The 22,833-nt window shown below is 42.9% G+C and overlaps 2 protein-coding genes across 3 annotated transcripts in view; both read right to left on the bottom strand.

The window, feature by feature from the left end:
* PIP5K1B (phosphatidylinositol-4-phosphate 5-kinase type 1 beta) overlaps nucleotides 1-22,833 on the bottom strand; it is a 290,783-nt gene that overhangs the window by 204,941 nt on the left and 63,009 nt on the right. The gene's annotated exons all lie outside the window — the stretch shown is intronic.
* On the bottom strand, nucleotides 6,519-10,669 carry PABIR1 (PP2A Aalpha (PPP2R1A) and B55A (PPP2R2A) interacting phosphatase regulator 1). The gene has a single exon (XM_047701155.1). It carries the CDS (start codon nucleotides 9,799-9,801, stop codon nucleotides 8,938-8,940), a length of 864 nt encoding a protein of 287 aa, XP_047557111.1. The 5' UTR covers nucleotides 9,802-10,669; the 3' UTR covers nucleotides 6,519-8,937.

Here is a 22,833-nt window from a genome sequence, read left to right as displayed (position 1 = left end):
GCCTTGCTAGCCAAGCCCTAGATGTTAGTTTGGCTTGAAGACCCATTGTAGGTGACTGGAAAAGAACCAGAGCCACCTCTGGCGTCGATACAAAACGAAGCTTTCATAGGACAGTAAGAGCAATAGGTTCTCTGTTTTCCAGTTTCAGTCCTACTGGCCAAGAGTCTGTCAATGAGTGAATTTCATGTCTCCCTAAATACTTACTCCAGAAGTTCAAAAAAGAGAAACAGATTTCAGGCACAGTGGGATCCTAGAACTATACCCATTTCTGTTTTAGGGTAGCACTTGGAATTAGGAGGGGGAAAACGAGAGGAAAGCTGAAATGGGAAGAAAGCTAAATATGGCTCCAAGCACACAGATCAAGGTTCATAAAGTAGGTCAGGCGTGTGTGTGTCTGCGTGTGTGAACACAGGCACGTGTGTGTCATACATGCATAAAACTCGAGTACTTGATGTTATCTGTTTAAACTCTCCACGTTATAAAATTATTTCCACAAGCTATAGAGCTACAAGTACCCTTTGAAGTAATTTTTCAGTATCTGTTGAACTTCTAAAATGATAAGTAACCCTTTGGAACAAATTGTGCCTTTTGATGCTTTGTTTCAAAATGTCTAATGGAGGAACATGACACTGTGAAACCTGAAGTCTAAGCACAAATTCAAAAATGTACTCAAAGGCAAGTTTTCCTTTTTGGGTCCTTTCATTCAACAGTGAACTGATTTTTCTAAGAGGTAAAGGTAAAAAAATAATAAAGTTTCTCAGAGATTGCTCAATTGTTCTGCATTTAAATCTCTGCCCTCTGGGGAGAGTTCCTGTAGAAAAAGAAGGCAAGGTTGTTATTAGGCAATAAAACGTTTTGGGATCCTTGTTTAAATCCTGCTGATCTTTTGCCTCTAAAAAAGGATACATTTTTCCCCATTCGGGAGGTTGTCATTTTATTGACGGTTTCCTTTGGGGGTGCGAAAGCTTTTTATTTGATATAGTCCTGAGAGTTTATTTTTGCTTTTGTTTCCCTTGCCTAAGGAGACAAATTTTAGAGAAAAATGTTTCTACGGTTGATACTGAAGAGCTTACTGCCTATGGTGTCTTTTTTGGTTTGCAAATGATATAGCTGATAAGGGGTTAATATCAAAAATATATAAAATAAATAATTTATATATAATATATAAATATACTATTATATTATAATTATAATTTAATTACATATAATTATATGTAATTTATATATAATTTATTATATGCTTATATTTTATATATGTATAATATATGTATAAATATATATATGTTTATATATAAACATATAATATATCATATTATATGGGTTATATTATAAATTATATTAAATTATATATAATTATATTTTATACATTTATTAACATATATATTATATATAAAATAAAATATAAACAATTCAACACCCAAATAACATATAATCTGATTTAAAAATGGGCAGAGGACCTGAACATGGGGCACCTGGGTGGCTCAGTGGGTTAAAGCCTCTACCTTCAGCTCAGGTCATGATCCCAGGGTCCTGGGATGGAGCCCCACATTGGGCTCTCTGCTCAGTGGGGAGCCCGTTTCCCCTCTCTCTCTGCCTGCCTCTCTGCCTACTTGTGATCTCTGTCAAATAAAGAAATAAAATCTTAAAAAAAATTTAAATATAAATAAAGGGGCACCTGGGTGGCTCAGTGGGTTAAAGCCTTTGCCTTCGGCTCAGGTCATGATCCCAGGGTCCTGGGATCGAGCCCCGCATCGGACTCTCTGTTCAGCAGGGAGCCTGCTTCCTCCTCTCTCTCTCTGCCTACCTCTCTGCCTACTTGTGATCTCTGTCTGTCAAATAAAATAAATAAAAATCTTAAAAAATATATAAATAAAAATGGGCAGAGGACCTGAACAGACATTTCTCCAAAGCAGACAAACGGCCAACCGACAAATGAAAAGATGTTCAACATCACTCATCATCAGGAAACTGGAAAACAGAACCATGATGAGGTATCACTTTACACCTGTCAGAACGGCTAGAATCAAAAGGACAAGATAATAGTGTTGGCCAGGAGGTGGAGAAAGAGGAACCCTCGTGCACAGCTGGTGGGAACGCAAACTGGTGCAGTCACTGTGGAAAACAGTATGGAGGTTCCTCAAACTTAAAATTAGAATTATAATCCAGGAATTCCACCACTGGGTATTGACCCAAAGAAAACGAAAACACTAACTTGAAAGGATATATGTACCCCTACGTTTATTCCAGCACTGTTTACAGAAACCAAGATAAATGGAAACAATCCAAGTGTCCAGCAGTAGAAGAACGGATAAGAAAGCTGTGGTACGTACAGCCGCAGAAAGGAATGAGATCGCGCATCTGCAATGACATGGATGAACGTAGGGGTGTAACACCAAGTGAAACAAGCCAGACAGAGAAAAATACCGCAGGGTCCCACTCGTATGTGGAATTTAAGGAACAAAGCACACAAAGAAACAAACAAAGTAACAGGCTCTTACATACAGAGGGGGGAGGGGTGAACGGGGTGATGGGGATTAATGAGTACACTTATTTGATGAGCACTGAGTAATGCACAGAATTGGTGAATCATTATATTGTACTCCTGAAACTGCCACAACGCTGTATGTTAATTACGCTTCAATTTTTTTAAAAAAAGGAAAAGAAAAATGATACATTTTAAACTTACAGGGCTTTTTTTGTGTGTTGGGGGGAAGGGTCAAAATGATCTTGCCTGTGTTTCCCTAGGAATGGACAATCTCAAGACAACCAAGGACACTGTATAACTCAAATATAACAAGGCATATATATGTGGTTTTTTTTTTAAAGAAAAGAATCTAAAACTTGTGGTTTTAGATTTATTTCAAAGAGCAAGTCAGTTTGAAAATATGTAAACCATAATTTCTTTCTATACCAATTTAATTTTACCTATTACTAAAGAAAATCCTCCCGAGAGCTTCCTCTAATATGAAAATAATGTCTAAAACCACCGTTCTAAATAAATATATCATTTGATTGAACATGTAAGTGGCAGCAAGAACCAGCTGGAAAAGAGACTTTATCTCAAATGAGAAAAAGAAAAAAAGAAAACACAAAAAGACCTAAATCCAAAAGGAAACAAAAAGTAATGGAGACTTGAGAAAATGCACTTGGTCTTCTCATGTTAAATGGAAATAATCACAGCACCTACCCCACAGGACTGTTATGAGAATTACATGAACTCATTCATACAAAGCACTGGAAATAGTATCTAGATGCTCAATTTAGTGTTTAATAAATATTAGTGCTAATTATTGTTAATTATTGTCACTGGTGATGGCTCATGTTATCAGGCCATTTTTGGCTTTCTCACTGGGGCAGGCAAACAGTCTCGAAGGGATCACAATCTTGGGAAAATCTTGGCTGTAAAGGATGGCAGCCCGATTTCACAGGGGGAACACGCTGAGAAACTGCTCCAGATTTCTCAAATCCAGAAGCAAGAGAAGGTAGTTACAGAGGATCCGATCTGTGAAGGAAGAACTATCACCTGAGAGAGATAAGATTTGTTCTGCATCTTCCAGAGAGACAGCTTTGACCTCAGTTGTGAAAGTTACAAAGGAACGTGTCGTCTGCAAGAAAGACTCTTCAACGTGGAAAACACTGACCTCATAAAAGGACAGGCTGCCGTGAAGGGTGGACAGCGTACTGTCACTGAGTGTAAACGCAGGAGCTTTGGCCTGCCAAGGGTGATCAGAAGCTTCCTTAGCCAGTCCCTGCTAGATGACTAACAGGACAACAGCCACGGTGACGAGGATGGCTGACCCTTCTATGGAAACTGCCCAGCACTGCTGGACTTTACATATACTGACCACGTCATCCTCTCCACCGCTCGGCTCCGAAGCCCGTGTTCCTAACCACCACGATCCGCTGCCTACCCGACTTCAGAAACCTGAGCAAGTTATTTATTTAGCCCCTCTCTGTGTCTGTCTCATTTGCAAAATGAGAAAAATGGCATTTATCTCACATGGCAGTGGTAAGAAGTAAATGAAATAAATTTGTTTAGTACCTAGAAGAGTGCCTGACAATAGCAAGTACCTTATATGCAATTTCTTTTTACAGAAAGGTCATTTCAACTTTTAAGAAAAATTTTGTACTTGGATGGCAAGTTAAGGAAGGCATAAAGAATTGTCTTGGCTACAGTGAGCAATCTGATTTAATTTTTTCTATCACGTAAGTGGGACTCATGGCTTGCTGATTTAAGATTGATTCTCTAAGGGCGCCTGGGTGGCTCCGTGGGTTAAAGCCTCTGCCTTCGGCTCAGATCATGATCACAGGGTCGTGCGATTGAGCCCTGGATCCATTGGGCTCTCTGCTCAGCAGGAAGCCTGCTTCCTCCTCTCTCTCTGCCAGTCTCTCTGCCTACTTGTGATCTCTGTCTGTCAAATAAATAAATAAAATCTAAAAAAAAAAAAAAAAAAAGATTGATTCTCTAATGAAACGAAACAAGCCACGAAAAAGATGGGCAAAACTGAAGCAGGAGTTCTGCATGAGATCCAGTTCTCTGTATACTTTGTCACGGCTGATCGTAAGGCCTTGAGAAAAGGGGTCTCGTCCATCACCCACTGCTGACTTCTCTTAACACCCTCAAGGCCTTGGCCAGTAACTCAGCTACACTTTCAACAGAATCTTAATTGCTTTACACACTGGACTCAACCTAGGTCTACTTAACCAATTCTTAACCTATTCTTAACCTAGGTCTACTTATTCTTAATAAGGTCTACTTATTCTTAACCTAGGTCTACTTAACCAATTCTAGGTCAATCCCATCTACTTCTTCTGCATCTGCCATCCAACCCCGCAAACGGGGCCTAGTCAAGCTTCCTCTCAACCCTGAGTCACTGCTTTACAGATTTTCAAAAGGCAACATTAAATCTTTCTTTTGCTAAAGCTTCTAAATCTACTCCCACCCACCCTCAAATACCCTAGACTACTGGGTAATTAGAAAATAGAAGCAATCAGATACAAATCCTTTCCTCTTTTCTTATACATTCCTCCACACCCACAAGCTCCTACAAAAGCAAATCATTTCAACATGTACTGATATCTTTGTTCAAGCCTCTTCCCCTCTCCTTTCTGCTTTCAGAGAGGGAAAAAAAAAATGCCTCCAAACCTCCTTTCTCAGGCTGACCCTTTCTTCTATTTGCAGATGCTACCCAGGAAATGCAGGTTACAACACCTTCCTTGGTTTGTTGTTTGGGAAGTTATTCCCATCTCCCACCTCTCTCTTGGATCTTCAGACTTTTTCTCACGCTCTATATACACAGTCTTAAGAAAAAAATTTTTTTCTTAGTCTTGATTCCCTCAGAAACCTTGACACTTTCTCCATCTTACTGCCAAATACTGTCCGTCTCTCGGTGTAGGTGTGTAACCAGCTGACCTAACATGATAAATCTGAGTCACTGGAAGGCATCTCAATACAGATTATTCTTGGTTACAATCAATCTTTTAAGTATGCTCAAAGGTTCTGACATCCAGCACCCATAGATTCGGCGACCATCTTTTTTTTCCCATTTTCATCATGTTTTAACGAACACAATAAAGGAAAATAGACCACAGCGATTTGTTATACATGACAGGCTGTACTTTAGCTAAATGTTGATGTGCTTGGGGACTTCCAGCACCAAGTTCATAGCTTAGCAGTACTAAGACCTTATAACTGTTTTTTGAAGGCTAGGTCTCACATTAAGTTAAGCCCTTAAAAGTCATGACTAAAGTTACAAACAATAATACAATGTAAATGGTCTATATAAACTCTGACAGCCTCATCTGATTTAAAATTTACCACCCATACAGAAAAATAAGCTTACAGAAATAAAGGTTTCCCTATACCTTCAGAGAAAAGGATCTGGCCACAGGACCTAAAATGGGAGAGAAGATGATGTATTCAGTAAGAAAGCAAGGGGGAGGGGCAAATGTCAGATCCCCCCAGGCCCTCTGGGCCAGAATTAGTACATTTTGGTATACCATAAACATAACAGGAAGCAAAGGAGAAGCCTTAAGCTGGACCATGGAAGGATCAGACATGTAATTTTAAAAGGATTACTTTAGTTGTTGTATGGAGAACGAATGGACACCTGACCAGAGCGTGTGAGAGGGACGCGTGAAAGGGATGAGTGGGAATTAGGCTACTTTGGAAGTCTCTGAGGGAAATGAATGGTAGCCTGGGGGCAGGGTGGCCGCAGAGATGAAAAGGGGGGTAGGGTAGATTCCGGAAGAGAAAACCACTAAAACTTAGGGAAGATACGGGGAAAGAAAAGGAAGAGAGATGTCAAGGACATGTTGGTTTCCCGAATTTATATACATATATACACGAAAATGAGGAGCAAAATAACTTGTACAATATATACTGAATTAACAGAAATTACCAATGGGAAGGGCAGATGAATTTCACATAGTAAAAGGCAGACTTCAGTTTTTACTATATAGATATCTGCATTGTTTAAATACTTTTATAATCAGCAGGTATACATTCTTTCATAGTTAAATTAACATGCAATAAAAAAGAAACAAAGCATTTGCCTGGCTGAAAAGGACAGGAATGGCATTTTCGGGGGGGGGGGGGGAGAACAATCCATCCAAAGGCACAAACACATGAACGTACACGGTGTATTTAAAGAAGATCAAGGAGTCTAGTGTTTGCAGAGTAAGAAGGAAGGATGTATGCTCAGATAGGATGAGCAGAGTTGTAAAGCTGTTTTACAGTACGCCCAGTGAATGAAGGACCTTATTATACACCAGGTTACAGAAAGCATTCCCTACGCTGTGGGAAATGGGGAAGCACATAAGGTTTTCAATCAAGTGTCTATTTCAGGAAGATCACTTTAGAGGCAGAGTGAAGACTGGGTCAGAAGGGAGGTGGGAAAATGGACGAGATCACTTAGGCTGGAACCCAAGTTTAATCAGAGGCAAAGAACAGAGAAGGGGAGACGTCCCAGATTCACTTCAGGACAGACAGGACTTAGCGATTACACTGGATGTGATAGGGTAAAGGGAAAAGTCAAAGACACTTCCCATGGTTTCTAGTTTAGAAAATCAGCAAGTGAGGACATCAATTTAGGGAATTCAAGAACAGGTTCAATGATACTGAATTTTGTTTTGGAGATGCTGAGGTTAAAGCGCCTCTGGAAGCAGGTCAAGGTACCCACCAGGAAGCTGGCTATACAGGTTTGAACTGGAGGAACAAGGTCAGGACTGGAGTACGTGAACCACTACCCAGAACAGAGAATTTTCAGCCTACGGACACAATCTTACCCTCGACATAATTTCATTGAATTCTTAAGGCAACTTTCAAAAGCTGACCAGTTCCATTTATTCTCATAGTTGTAAAAATTCCACATAATTGTTAAAATCTCTATAAGCAGTAACTTAGAAAGCTGGAGCTTTTTATCTTGGTCTCTCTTTATTTCTTCCCCTTCCCCTTTTGTCTGCCATTCTATCTATCTAGTAAAGGAAGCATGATATAAAAACATTTGATATTAAATATTTCTGTATTTTGTCTTAGTTGTAAAAGGCAAAGAAAGGAACATTTTACAATTCTACCTTTAATAAAATCTAAGTTAAATAATGATCTACCTATGTGACTCTCCACTGATTTTCTCTTGCAAGTCACTGACCCTTAATCAATTAGCAATCCCCAAGGCAGTCAACTCCAGCTCTGGCTTTAACTACGCAGGTTCCCACAACAATTCCACAGTTCCGTTGTTGCACACTGTCAGAAATCCAAGTCACGCTGTACCTCTGTCTAATCGATGGTGCCCTAGTTTGATGGGAGGTGGAGAGGAAGGACCTGTTGGCAAGGAAACAGCTGCTTCCTTCCTGAGCCAGGGAAAACCAGGAAGGTGACAGATGGGCAGAGCAGAAAAGCAGCCAAAAGCTGCTTTGGCTCCTTGTTGGCAAGGATTTTTCACTGAGGCACAACTGGATATTTTAAAGCATATCAATGATTGAGAGACTTATCTGCCTGGGTGCTCTGATGAAGTTCAACAGGGCTTCCCACATTTTCTATCTGAGAAACTTTTAAGTTTGCAGTGGTACAAAGAACCTGGTCTCAGCCTATGTAGAATGGGCTAAGACTGCAAGGCACTGTCCCATTTTCCTTCAGGATTATACCCAAGAGAATGCACTTTCTGGTTTAAAAAATTTTTTTCTTAAACTTTCCTGTAGTTCTATTTGCACAACTTATTAGAATTAATATTAAAATTTCATTAGAAAATGCGTTTCAGTGTTTACTTTATATAGTTAATTTAAAAAGATTTGTTGCAAACTTTCATATTTTGTTCTTTTATCATTCCCCCTCCCAGCCACTTGTGTACCCAGAAAATTAAATATCCAAGGATTCCTGGATAAAATAGACAACCACTAGATCAATATGTTATAACTAACATATTTTTTTAAAAATTGCTGTAAATAGCTAAGTTCTTCGTCAAATAGAAATTAGCAATCACTGAAAAATAACATTAAAAATTAGTGTGGGCATGAAATATGGAATTTTAAAACATCAGTTTACTATGCTGATTAATTCAACATTTATATTTGCATCAGAACTTAATAATCCCATAAATAAATAGAGCTCTCAATTATTTTAAAAAATCAAGGGATAACATATGTATTTAAACATATTAGCAGCATAAAGACGTATGCTTCAACACACTTATTGGAAAACGTCTGAAAATATTACTACACTGAATTCAAGGGCATCTGCAGGAACCTGACATGAAAGTTCTATAGAGTAACAACATTTCAGGAAATTCCAAAAAAAGGAAGAGGGTCAAATAGGAAATAGCCTCAAATTAATTGACAAAGTTCAGTGCTTGCTCCGACTTGATTTTTTTCTCTCCGTTGCAAAACAAAAACAAAACAGAAAACAAACAAAAAAACCGAGTCTCAGGATGGGTGGGTGAATCACTTAGATGAAAGTTCATCTACTGGAATAAATGGAGAGGCCGCTTGGGCAGGCGACACAGGTGAGTCGGTGGTAGTGCTGACTTTCGCTGGTGAGTTACACGAAGATCCCGCACTGCTGCTGTTTCCGTCGAGGGTATCCGACGATACACACACGCCAGGATCTGACAGCTGTGCAACGTCAGAAGAAAGCATGTTGGTGATGCCCTGGAAAAATCTCTTTGGCTGATACTCAGTTTCCATTTCACATTTTCTTTTCAATGGTCCAAGAACACTTGGTCTAATGCAATTGATGGGACTCTGGCTTCTCCGGGTAGTAAATCGAGTCGTTGGGCTGGGAATGGGGCTCGGAGGCAATCCGTTGCTACTCACAAAACTTTGCAAGGAGGGTGAAAAACACTGCTTCCCAATCCCCCGGGTGGGCGACGGTGCTGGTGACACCGGAATGAAATCGATGCGCTTCGGGGAGGCGGACTTCTCCACGTCGTTGTCACTCAGGCTGAAACTTTCCTCCCAGGAGTGGCTTATCTGCATTGCGTTCTGCACCTCGCGCTCGTGGACGGTCTCTCGGTTGATCAAGTCCATGCCCTCCTCCTGTTTGATCTGGTGCAAGCGGCTGCTGTGCATGCGGACGGGGGAGGCCGGCAGTAGCAGGCCGTGGCGGTTCTGGAACGTTGTGCTGTTCCGCCTGGCGCTCGGCGCCTCGGCCTGGAACACCGGCGAAGTGTCACTGAGGCCGTGGATCAGGGGGGCGCTGTTAGACCTCCTGAGGCCCCCGCCGGCGCCACTGCCGCCGCCCTCCGCCGGGCTCCCGCCAGTACCCGGAGGCAACTCCAGGTCTAGCTCCATCTTCTCCTGAGCCATGTCGGGGGCAGGGAGGCGGGGGCGGCGCTCAGAGACCTAGGACTCCCATTCCCCGCAGTCCAGGGCCAGGGCCGCCGCCACCGCCGCCGCGAATCTGTCAGCGGGCTCGTCCTTTTGCGCATGCGTGCCCCTTCGCGCAGGCGCCGTGAGATCTCCCTCTCCCCGGCGCCTACTTAATGCGTAATAGTCGCCCTGCAGCCCAGGGGGAGGGGCAAGGAGTGGTTGGGCAGCTACTCAGTCCACTTCTTCCGCAATTAGTTATTATCGAGCTACGAGCTCGCGGCTACGCATGTTAATAAGGTTACCACGTCCCGGAGTATGCATTTGTAAAAGGAGACCCTGAAAGGCCGACGGTGATACGGGGCTGTATGAACGGGAGGAGAGCTTGGCCTAACCAGGGAGGGCTTCCCCGAGGAAGGGACCATCTGCTGAGATCAGGAGGAAACAAAATGGGTGCAGGATAGTGAACCGTCCAGGAAGCGGGAAGCTAGGGCCACCACTGTGGTGGCAGGCGGGAACCGGGGGTGAGGGAGGGAGTGTGGCCTGCAGTGCGGAGTGAGGGCTGCCCTGACGTGAGGTCCCGGGCAGTTCTGGCCTTTATCCTGAGAACAATGAAAACTCGGAAGGTTTTCAAGCATGAGTCTAGCAGCGACCGCAAAGCCTGCCGGCTGCCGTCTGGAGAAAAGATGGTTGGGAGATTGGAACCTACAGGGAAAAGACCAGAGGGGAGGCAGTCTCCTAGGCCAGAGGAGATGGTAATTTGCACTGAGGGGTTAGTGTGGGAGAGGAGACAACGGTAAATTAGAGAACGATTTAGATCAGGGGGAAAACCACCCTGTCACGGTTATTACTATTATTTTATTTAGATTCACATTTCTAGGACAAGCATATGTGCTCAATAATCTTCACTCGGTATAAAGGGAGGGAAACGGATTCACACTTTAAAAATAAAGACAATATTTAGCTCATGTAATTAATATAAACTTTGATATCTCATTAAAATGGGTTTCTGTTTATTCATGTATTGTCAAGGTTTTTTTTTTTCCCGTTATGTACTAAGCATTGCAACGAAAGAGGCCCTAATATGAGAGCATTTAATTTCTACTGAAGGTAATGAGATAGATAAATAAGCTATTTTCACATAGTGGCAAACCTTAGGAAAAAATAGGATGGTGTGATAGAGCACTATTGATACAAGGGAGGGGGCATCAGAGCTGAGATCTAACCACAAGAAGCAAGTCATGTTGACATCTGGGGGATGACTATTCTAAGCACAGAAAATAGCACCTGCTAAGAAAGCCCTAGGCAGACATGAGGTTGGTGAGTTGGCATGAGAAGAAAAAAGGGCAGCTGAAAGCATAAGGGGGAGAGTGGTGTGAGGACATAGAAGAGTCTGGATCTCATCCTAAGTACAATGAAAAGCCACTAGGGAGTTTAAAGCAGAAAAGTGATATTATCTGGTTTAGGTTTTAAATATCGCTTTGGCTTGGTGGGAATTAGGCTGAAAGCTGGCAAGAGTGGAAGCAAAGGGTTGAATCCGGAACCCACGGCTACAGTAGAGGCAGATGACTGGGCGAGGGCTGTAGCAGCAGTGACAGGGAGAAGTAGTGGAATCAGATGTTCTGGAAGTAAAACCAAGAGGATATGCAGATGTATTCCATTCAGATGTTGAAAGGAACAGAGGATTCAAAGGCAACCCCTAGGTTTCCTAACACTCGTGGATGGTATCATTTACAGAGAGAGGGGGAGGAGTGGGTTTCAAAAAGTGGAAATTAAAGAGTTCTGTTGGGCAATGTTGAGTTGTAGGTAGCTATGAGATATCCAGGTGGCTGTCTGAACTGAAAGAAAGCATGATTTTTTGTTCGTCCTTCTCTTTTCGCAGCTGAAGAATGTAAGGTCCAGAGAGGCTAAGTGACATATTGTCACACACTTTGTTCAGTAGTGGGGACCTGTATTAGAATTCAGGTCTCTTGGTTCCCAGTCTATGCCTCTTTTTCCATTGTACCTCCAAGTAGCTTTTCATTTGAATTCCCTGTAAAATACAGGTCCTAATGCTATAATGTTGATTTTTCATGCCTATAATTATACAGAAACTGATTTAAGCTTTCCAAATGTCAGACACTATCCAAAGTGCTTCACATGTAGTACCTTACTTAAGTCCTCACAACAACCCTATCAGGGAGGTATTGTCCTCATTACGCAGGGGAAATGGAGATGCAGAAATGAAGCAATGTTACCAGGATAAGAGTAAAGAGCTGAATCTGGGCTTTCTGGATCCAGAACCTGGGCACCATATTGCTTCTTCCAAGTGCAATGATGTTTTAGAACTGGGAGAAGCCATGTCCAGAGTGTTAGCTTTTGAAGGCAACAGAACTTGAGACATGATTCGATGCACAGAATTTTTACAGAGCGACAAGATTTTCATACAGAAGTGGTGGCATGATAATACAATAGCGTATTTGCTGATACATGATGTACTCGGAGAAGAGGAGTAATGGGGAAAAACTTGGAAATGGAAGTTGGAGTGAGAAAATCTGGGCTCTGAACACCAGGCAAAAGGGCCTGTACTTAACATGTGAGGCAACAGGAAACAGTGGAAGGTTTCTGCCAAGATGAATGACACCAGGAGAACTACACTTTAGGACCTGCCAGGCAGCTCAAGGATGGAGTGAGGTGGGAGAACGGAAGCGGAAATAATCAACACCTATGACCTTCCAGGTACTTTAAAAACTCCATTGTCCCACTTAGTCCTCACTACAATCCTATAAATTAGTTATTAGTTATGTTACTCTGCAGAGGGACAACGGAGGTTCAAAAATTGCAAAAGGTGAGGGGCGCCTTGGTGGCACAGTTGGTAAAGCATCCAACTCTTGGTTTTGGCCCAGGTCCTGATCTGAGTTGTGAGACTGAGCCCTGTGTGCTTAAGACTCTCTCAACCTCTCCCTTAACATTTTGCAAAAGGCCCTACAACGATGTGGAAGAACAAAGAGCTGAACTGATCTGAATCAAGGTCCCACTTCAAAACCTGCATTATTTTTGCTGCCTTTCCCACGGATTGGAGAAGGAGAAACTATGGCTAACTGGGAGACGAAAGCAAGGTCTAAGCTCAAGTTGGAATGGCAGAAAAAGGACACGGATTTGAGAGATGGGAAGCTATCGACAGTACCTGACTCCCTGTGTTTCCAGAGGATGGAGAGAGAGGCGTCACAAATGACAAGTTCAAATAGGAGTGGCTCAAAGAATGTTAATTAAATAAAAAGAGGAGAGAGAAAAGAAGAGCTTTCAGAAGGAAATATTAGAGAAACAGAAAAAAGCATTAAATTCAGAAATTTTAATAGTCACAGCATATTGCTGATTTGCATATTATTGAATTATTACTAATGTGGCTCAAATGTGCCAACACTGTTCATCCATGTCTGGAGAAGTACAACTATTATCTTTACTAATAAAACACAGAGATAGTGGTAAGTCCACTAAAATTAAACATCTGTGCCCTTGGGCTCTTGCCTGAACACACCTATGAGCGATCTTCACTCATTTCCTTGTTTCTGCCTCTCTCTGTAGGTCAGTTCTCCAACCAGTCTTCAAGGTATTCCTGGAAGGAAAGACTTGAATAGAACCTCTCAGTGGATTCCCACTCAGAAAGTCAATGTCATTGCCACGGTCTGTACAGCCCTATCTGATCTGGGTCCCTGCTGTCCCTCTGACCCCACCTCCAGATACTGCCCCCCTCTCTGCCTTCCCTCCGACTGGGAAGAGGCCCCTTCCTGCCTTTTGGCCCATGGGGCATGCTCCCTCACCTGGCTTTCTCTTCTTCCGGTGGACGTCCACATGCTCCATCCCATCAGGTCTCTACGCAAATGTCACCAACTGAGAGGTTTTCCCCAACCTTCCCTTATAAAAAGCAGCAGTAGTTCCCGACACCAAGCCGACACTCATTGCCATGCCCCTTACACCATCTTTATTTTCCTCTAGAGCGCCAAATGACCCATACGTATGTATCGTTTTCTTGCCTCTTATCCTCAAGAAGGTCAGCTCCATAAGAACGAGGCCTTTGCTTTGTTTCCTGCTGTGTGCCTAGCATCCAGACCAGGGCCCAGGCCACAGGACTCAGTAAGCAACTGTACCACCGTGCAAATGAGTGATTGACGACTGAACGGACTAGCACAGCTTCGTCCAGACAGAAGAAAACTCTGTTATTGGGAAATCCAGCTTAACAGGCTTTTCTACACTGATTCAACATACTTTTCACTTTGACGATTCCTTGTCTTTTATCAAGATTATTATTAAAGTGCCCTCCAGACCACACTTGTCGATCACCTGACCTAACCGTTATGTCAACGAGGAAACCAAAGCCCTAAGTTTCCACTCCTTTTCAATCATATGTGGATGCACTCCTGATAGAATTAAAATGCTCAGTGCTGAGGATTCTAAGCAGTGTTTAATGTATTTAGTTACTGCTTCCTCTCAAAGGAATAAAGGATAAATGAGAGAAAACAGCAGCCATAAATCGCAATTCAGCCTGCTGCAAATGAATAATGCCAGAGGCAGGATTCAGGAGATTGTCCCTGAGTCAATTCATCCTTCTGGTTTCACTCTGGGCAGGAATTAAATACCACACTTAGACAGTTGATATTCGTGCTCACTCCTGAGTCATAAAAGCAGATTTCTATTCAATAGTTAAGCTTTCTCTTTCAAAAGTTAAGCTTGTGATTAATATTACATTTTATTAAGCTAACAGATGGTTCCCTTTTAATTCCTAGGGGCAGTTTTTCACTATTAAAGTCCCAAACAGGGGCACCTGGGTGGCTCAGTGGGTTAAAGCCTCTGCCTTCGGCTCAGGTCATGATCCCAGGGTTTTGGGATCGAGCCCCACATCGGGCTCTCTGCTCAGTGGGGAGCCTGCTTCCCTTCCTCTCTCTCTACCTGCCTCTCTGCCTACTTGTGATCTCTGCCTGTCAAAAACAAAAAAAAAAAAAAACAAAAACCTCCCAAGCATATGGCAAGGCAAACACCCACCTCTGAATCCACCCATATGAATGTGAAATACAAACATGTGTGTATATACACTCTTAATAGACTGACAAATAGTTCAACATCCCACCATAACCAGCATCACCAATCTAAAATAAAAACATGGCAGAAGAAAACTGGACTTTCATAGTATGGGAACTTAGCATCGACTAGTTCAACTGCTTAGGAAAAACGTCTGGCGGTACCTACCAGAAGAAAATATATGTATGCTCTCTGGTTCAGCAATTCCACTCCTGGGTATAGACCCAAGATAAACACCTGCTTCTGTGTCCTTAAAGACATGTCCAAGAATGCTCCTTGCATTATTATTTGTACTAGCCCCTAATTGGGAACAACCCACATGTCCATAAACAGTAAATAATACTATGGAATTTTTATTTAACAACATGAATGAGTTACAGGATAATGTTGCAAGAGAGAAATCAAACACAAGAGTTAGATAATCTGTGACTCCATTTTCATGAAGTTCAAGAACAGCCTAAATCACTCTAGGGTGGTAGAAGCCAAAATAATTGTTACCGTTGGGACAACTGACTGGGAGGGCACAGGAAATGTTCCATGTCCTGATCTGGGGGCTGGTTACACGGGAAAACACACGTGTGAAAATTCGTTAAACTAAAATACTTGAAAATTACACACCACATTGTAAAAGGAATTAGACTTCAAAATGTTATTGATACAGAAAAAGAGAATAGGAACTTGAAATATAAATGGAAGACAGAAGAGAGTAAGAATAGTTCAACTGAAAGGAAGTTGTTTTGTTCAAACACGAATCATGAGCCTAAACTGGAATGCTCATCTTCCAAATCTCTCTGACACACGACAGTATGAGTGGAAGAACAGCTAGTTGGCGTTGCCAGCCCAGAGAATGGACACAGAAGTACGTACACACACACACACACACACACACACACACACACACACTCCTCAAGCGACATTTCACTCAGGCCGAAAATACCAACAGACTCCAGCCACCTCACATAATCTCCAGATACTTGTCTGAGGCTGGTTACAGGTGACCAACAGAACCACCAGCTCTCCTTGATCCTGTTCCCAAAGCATCCTCGACGTTCGTTATTTCTAAGAAGGCATGAAGGAGGAAAGGAAGCCCATTTCATAACCTTTGATTTTCTCAACTTTGTATGCGTTCAGTCAGTGTTGGCTCCACAATGTTCTCCTAGCATCATGCATGAGATCGAACAGTTAAAGTAAATGGAGTCAACCTGGTGATTCACAGACCTGTACCCCTGGGGATAAAAATATATGTTTATAAAAAATAAAATTAAAATTAAAAAAAAAAAAGTAAATGGAGTCAAGGAACTCAGCAGGGGCTGTTACCAGGTACAGAAAGAATGAGAACTATGCCTAAGGACACGATTTTGGCCATAAGGAACTAATTTAATTATCCTGATTAAAGAAAAACAAGATGATATCAGACACTTACCAACCATTCACTCTCCAACTACTGTGAGCCCGCTACATTATAGATCCTCTCTGAGATTATTTACCCTCAAGGATCCTTCTTCTAACTCTTAAAACTTTAAAGCAACAGCAAGGATTAGAAAATCAGAGGAGAAGTTTACTCTGGAACTTGTGACCCCTCTCACTGTTCATTTCTCATGACCGCTGAAGGCTATCAGCCCACTTGCACGGAGCCACGCCCACCATATGGAGATGGGCCACATGGTAAAAAGGCGCCTCAAAGCCCCAACAGAAGTTCACAGCCTAGGCCCTCAGCAAAGTTCAAGTCAACATGTACATGTGAGTTGTAGTTACTCTGTTCAATTTTCTCAAAGGAGAGTATCGGGGAAGATACTAAAAAGAGCCACCCGGCCCCCATTCTTTACTGCATGAAGTCTTTCCATAGCAGAGAAAAATGAGTTGGTATCATATCATATAAAAACAGTTCCTCACTGGTTTTATATGTCTGAGGCAGCGTTCACTTTGTGGTGCCTTCACTTTGGCATCAAACTTCTCGTAGGCCACAAACCAAGGTAATCACTGATATCCCGTTCTGTGGCTACCTGCTTCTCTCTGCCGGCTTGCCATCTTTTCCTAGCAGGACTGATCCACCTGGCAAGAAGGAAAAACTAACTCATGGCTTTATGGATAATGGATAAAGTTAACTTTAAAACATGTGACGGCTACAAATCTAGTTGGACTGATATGCGGGTCCTCTAGTTGGATGTCTCAGAAGCCTCTATTAGGGCTCAAGAAATGAGTACACAGCAGGACCATAGCGAAAGAAATGAAATGAAATGAAATGAAAGGAAAGGAAAGGAAAGGAAAGGAAAGGAAAGGAAAGGAAAGGAGAAAAGAAAAGAAAGAGAAAGAAAGAAAAGAAAAGAAAGGAAGGGAGGGAGGGAGGAAGGAAGAAAGAAAGAAATAAAGAAGAGAAAGAAAGAAAGAGAAAGAGAAAGAAAGAAAAAAGAGGAATCGAACCCGAGTCAGACTATCATACTTCTTGCACTGTGACCTTGGACAAACCCGTCAACCTCTCTGGGCTTATCTCATTTATGAAGAGGGGACACAACCTCTTTAAGAGGATCAAATGGCCTGATGTCATACTAAGCCTTATAAACATTAGAAGGCCCTGTACAAACAGGTTTCTCTGTATTAAGATCCTCCGTGCTGGAATGCCTAGGTTGCTCAGTCAGTTAGGCATCTGCTTTTGGCTCAAGTCACGATCCCAGGGTCCTGGGATCAAGTCCCACATTGGGCTCCCTGCTCAGTGGGGAGCCTGCTTCTCCCTCTCCCGTTTGCACTCTCTCTTAAAAAAAAAAAAAAAAAATCCTCAGTGCCACGATCAGAAAATGATCTTCCCCACTTTTCCACTCCTCTCACCAGAGGGCATCCTTGTTTTCTTGCTTTTAGTTTGATTCTGTGGAAGAAAATTCTCTCTTCCATCTTCTTCCCTGAGACCATAGTACTCTTTAGAGACATACATGTTCTGGGGTTTAAAAAAGTATGAATGAAAGGTTCATATGCGGGTCACAGTTCCTGACAAAGAAAAACAAGAACAGACTTCCCTTCTAAGAATTCTACTGAAATCTGAGAAGAGATGGACCGCAAAGGGGTAGAAAGGCCATCGGTAAGTAAAAATGTGGCTGGATCAGTGAATGCTATTCCCAACAGCAAGCCATTTGTTAATCCCCAAAGACAGGAGCTACCCTCCCTGGTCGTGCTGAACTTTTCAATGGGGACTAATCCCAGAGGCTTATTCTTATTTATTCATTTTAAACCCTGTTTTGAATTACTGCTGCCATGCTACTGCCCTTCCCTGGTGTCTAATAAACTGCCCAGGGACACATATTGGGCTACGCCTGACACACAAGTGGAACACAGCCTCTTTCAGACAAAACAAGCAGAGTAAAAGGGAACGGACTAGAGAAACATTCAAGAAGCTTCAATGGCCCCCATTCCTTAAGATGTGTTTTTCCTCCAGGTAGCTGACACCTGGAGGAATGTTTTGAGGAACAGGACAAATGTTCCACGCAAGTTGGAAGCTGGACCTAAAGACTGGTAAGAAACATGCTTAAGGGACATTCTTTTTTCCGGGGTGGGGGGGCTTCAGAGGGTGGCCACTGCACAACCAAGAGTTCCTTACCCTCTCTGACACTTGAAGACAGCAAGGTTTAATACTAGTCAAGGGGGGGGGGGGCGCCTGGGTGGCTCAGTGGGTTAAGCCGCTGCCTTCGGCTCAGGTCATGATCCCAGGGTCCTGGGATCGAGCCCCGCATCGGGCTCTCTGCTTAGCAGAGAAACTGCTTCCTCCTCTCTCTCTGCCTGCCTCTCTGCCTGCTTGTGATCTCTGTCTGTCAAGTAAATAAATAAATAAATAAATCTTAAAAAAAAATACTAGTCAAGAGGGCAGTTCATGATTTGTTCTCCTCTTTTTACCCACTGTCCCTCAAGCTAAATAGGACAAGCAAATGCAACAAAAAAGAACATGTACTAAGAATGGGGGTGCTTTAATTCCTCCCGGATTACACTGGCTAATTTCTTCTCTTTTCTTTTATTATTTATTTCTTTTCAGTGTAACAGAATTCATTGTTTATGCACCACACTGGCTAATTTCTAATCCAAATGTAAGAAAAGTTCATTTGTTAGTACGAAGTCTGTTTTTACCACTCATGGAATTTAGCCTTCAGAAAGTTCCTACTCATTAGGAAATGGTACAGATTTTTCTTTTTCCCTCTCCTCTTGAAAACCAAAAGCCTAAGATAGACTTCTTCTGCCTTTACAATTAAGATGCTTTCCACCAATGTTTTCATTATTCCCGTCATCAGATAATAGAGACTTATGTTAAGACACATGTGCCAGGTACTTACAAAACTTGTAAGTACTGTGCGTGTATAAACTTGTTCAGTCCCTGCACCAAGTCTAGCTCATGATCCTCATCTTACAGAGGTTTTAGAGAAGTTGCCTGCAGTGACATAACCAGGTAAGTGGTAGAGGAACTGGAGCCCAGAGGTGAGCTCTTCATCATCTCACCTATTGCTCCTCAAGAAATACACTTGGATTCCTCACACCTGCCACATTCATGGTGCTCCAAGGTATCTTCCAATGTCAGTGGACCGGACATGTACAGGGTAATAATTCTCTTTATCTGAAGGTCAGATGAGGGTTCCATATAACTACATGAGCTTACAGATACCAGTGAGGTTACAAAATCAGGCAGATAATCAATGCCCTTTTGTCCCAAGAGAGTCATGACACCCAATGCAAAGGGTTATAATCACAGAATGATCAGAAGAAAGCTTTAGCAATGACCCACATTAGAGGCATCTGGGTGGGTCTAGCCTTAATTTTGGCTCAACTCCTGACCTCAGGATTGTGAGATCAAGCCCCACGTCATGCTCTGCACTGAGCGTGGAGTCTGCCTGAGATTCTGTCTCTCTCCCTGCCCCTCCGCACCTTCTGTCTCTCTCAAGTAACTAAATATATCTTTTGGGGGGGGGGGGGGAATGACACACACTAAACTTGACCAGCCAGTCCACTAAGGTTCAGGGAGAACCAATGATTTGAGTTCAAAAAGGCACTGGGACAGAGGAAGGATGCTTTATTAAATCTGTACAGACTGGGGCACCTGGGTGGCTCAGTGGGTTAAAGCCTCTGCCTTCGGCTCAGGTCATGATCCCAGGGTCCTGGGATCGAGCCCCGCATCAGGCTCTCTGCTCAGCGGGGAGCCTGCCTCTCCCTCTCTCTCTGCCTGCCTCTCTGCCTACTTGTGATTTCTGTTTGTCAAATAAATAAAATCTTTTTAAAAAATCTGTATAGACTGCTTTGTGATATTTGCTCCATAGGTTCCCCTTTCACTTTCTCAGCAACGGCATCCACTTCCCTGATTTTAACTACACCTGATGTGCTGACATCACTCATATTTCTATTCCTAGACACAGGTGACCCATCTTGAGCCTGGAATCTGCAGCCATCTACGAGGCATTGCCACTTGAGGTTCCATAGGACCTTCAGACTTGTCGGTGAACAAACTCACTTTTCCCTGCCCCAGATCCCCTAGTCCTGAGAATGAACGACATAACCACCTCCCCAGACAACCAAGTCAAATCTCAACATCATCTAGATCTCTCCTCTCCTTCCTGTCTCTCTCATCCCGGTACTTCTTGAACATCTGGTGCCTTTCTATCCCGCCCTTGTTACTAAAGCACAGGGTCCCATCCCCCGCTCCAGGACTACCATCTTAACACCAGTGAGTCTTGGTCAGTGAGGATGGCTCCAATCTTACCCAGTTTGCATCAACATCGCCGGAGTGGATTTTCTGAAACTATCTTGTCAAAGTACTTACAGCCCCCCTTCCTCTTGCTCAAATTCTGCCACTGATGTTCCCAGCAGGGCCACAGGACAGACAAGCAGACTACAGAGAGAAAGGCACACTGAAGAGAGGACAGAGGCAGCTAACCCTAACATCTCCCCAGATTTCTCTAAAGCTTTACTCCCTTTGGGCCAAAAGTGCTATAATGCAGTTCTGAAGAATGGGGGCTCTGAAATCAGAAAACCTGCATTTACATCGTGACTGTAACTTACAAATGTGTGAACTTCGGGATCAAGTTACTTACCCCCCTTGAGCTTCTGCTTTCTTACTGAAAAAGTGAGAATCAGAGTCGCTCTGTCAACTGATTCTTGGGAATGTCCAGATCGCATGCACGGAGCTCTTAGATCAGAGCCAGACACGAATGAGACTTCTCAAAAGAGGTCCTGGAACCATAACCAGGACATCTTACTTAACGAGACTGTGGTCTCACTTCTCTTTCTTGGGTACCAACCACGCAGCCAGCAACTCACCCAGTATTGACTGAGTGCTAGAACTGTCTGCGGTTCGATCTGAAGACGGAACCAACATTGCTAACAAAGCTTCTCGGCCAGAACCCCGAGATTTCACATTTCTTTGTGCCACAAAATACTTCCTCTGAGTCTGGTATGATGAAGGTTCTGTAGAGAATATGACAGAGATGAACAAGACCCCAGGGGAGGTGAGAGTCCAGGAAGGAGGGAAGCTGCAATATTAACTATCATATAGGCTAGATCTTCCATTCTCAGCCTTCAGGGAGCATCAGAATCATCCGTGGAATTTTGAAAACAAACGCAACAGAGTCCCAGTCCAGACAATCCTTTTCAATAGGGCCTGGACCAGGGTTGTGTAATTTTCATAAAAAAAAAAAAAAGAAAATTACCCCCCGCCAAGTGAATCCAAGGTGCTCCAGAGGTTGGAAACTACTGGGGGAGAAGGAGGAAAGCATCTGTCCTGCTCAGAAGTACTTACTCAAGTATGAGTAGTTTTGAAGATGAGGAGATTGCTTTCAGCTGAGAAGAAGAACAGACGGTCTATGAAGAGAGTCTGGTTTAACTTGCTTAACTTGGAGTATGAGAAGCCATCTTAAAATAGGACCCACGGGTTAGGAAGAGCTTTGAGAATTTTTGTTTTTCTATTACCTGGGTTCTTTCCTCGCCCGGTTTTGACCCAGAGAGCTCAGAACCTCAGTGAGATGGCCAAAGGCAGGGGAAGAGAGAACCGCACCCTCTTCAGGAGCCCAGCTCAAACCGCAGGCAGCAGACCCTCACCTAGGGAGGAGGGCAGCTGACCTGAACTGGCAAGGCACCCAACATCTGACATGCCAGCTGAAGTCAGTGACTTAAAGTGACAGGAGGACATTTTACTGCCTAAGAGTGAGCTGAGAGGTTCCTGAGTTTTACACTCAGAAGAGCAGACCTTTCTCCATTGAATAAATTTGCACTGAGAGGCAAAAATAAAGAGTTCTACTCACATCCCACGAGTGCTGCTTGGTACCCATGGGACATGTGACACCTGTCACATGTGGCAGAAACGCTCAAGAATTTAAGGATTGTGGGGGAGTTTCTCAGGTCTGGGAGACACCTGGTGACCTTGGAGAGAGGACGCAGGTAGAGAGAGAGAGAAAGGGCATACAGAAAAAAAGCAGATGGGAAGAGCTGGGCCCCAGGGGAGATGGTAACAAACTGGGTGTGTGTGTGGGGGGGCAACCACACAGACTAAGCTTTGGAAAACTTGGCTGATTCAGATTGAGAGAACGTTTTTCAAGTTCTGACTGGGTGCCTGGTGCTTTCGTGTAGACTGAGAGGAAAACAAGCAATAAAATGTCACCAACGACGTGTCACGGGAAGGTTCTTAAGATACGGGACTTTCTGAAACTTTTTTTTTTTCCTCTCCAGAGAAGAGAGGAGTTAAGAATGGTTAAGAAATGGTTAAGATGGTTAAGAAAAATGTAGATGGTATTAAAAAAAAATTTGAGAGGAAAAGCCCTCAAGTGGATGAGGAGATGGAACTGAGGGTACCAAGAATAGGTTATAAGTATTTATTTAAAGTCTATTAAATAACCTTTAGCTTCAGATCAGTCAGTCTGGGGAAATTATATCCTTCTTCACAAAGAAGAGCTACGGTTTCAGAGAGCCACACTTTTCACCGGCTCCATGACTGACAACACAAAAACTTCCACTTTACTT

The sequence above is a fragment of the Lutra lutra genome, chromosome 13 (genome assembly GCF_902655055.1).
Source record: "Lutra lutra chromosome 13, mLutLut1.2, whole genome shotgun sequence".
Lineage (NCBI taxonomy): Eukaryota > Metazoa > Chordata > Mammalia > Carnivora > Mustelidae > Lutra > Lutra lutra.
This window is presented reverse-complemented; position numbering and strand designations above follow the sequence as displayed.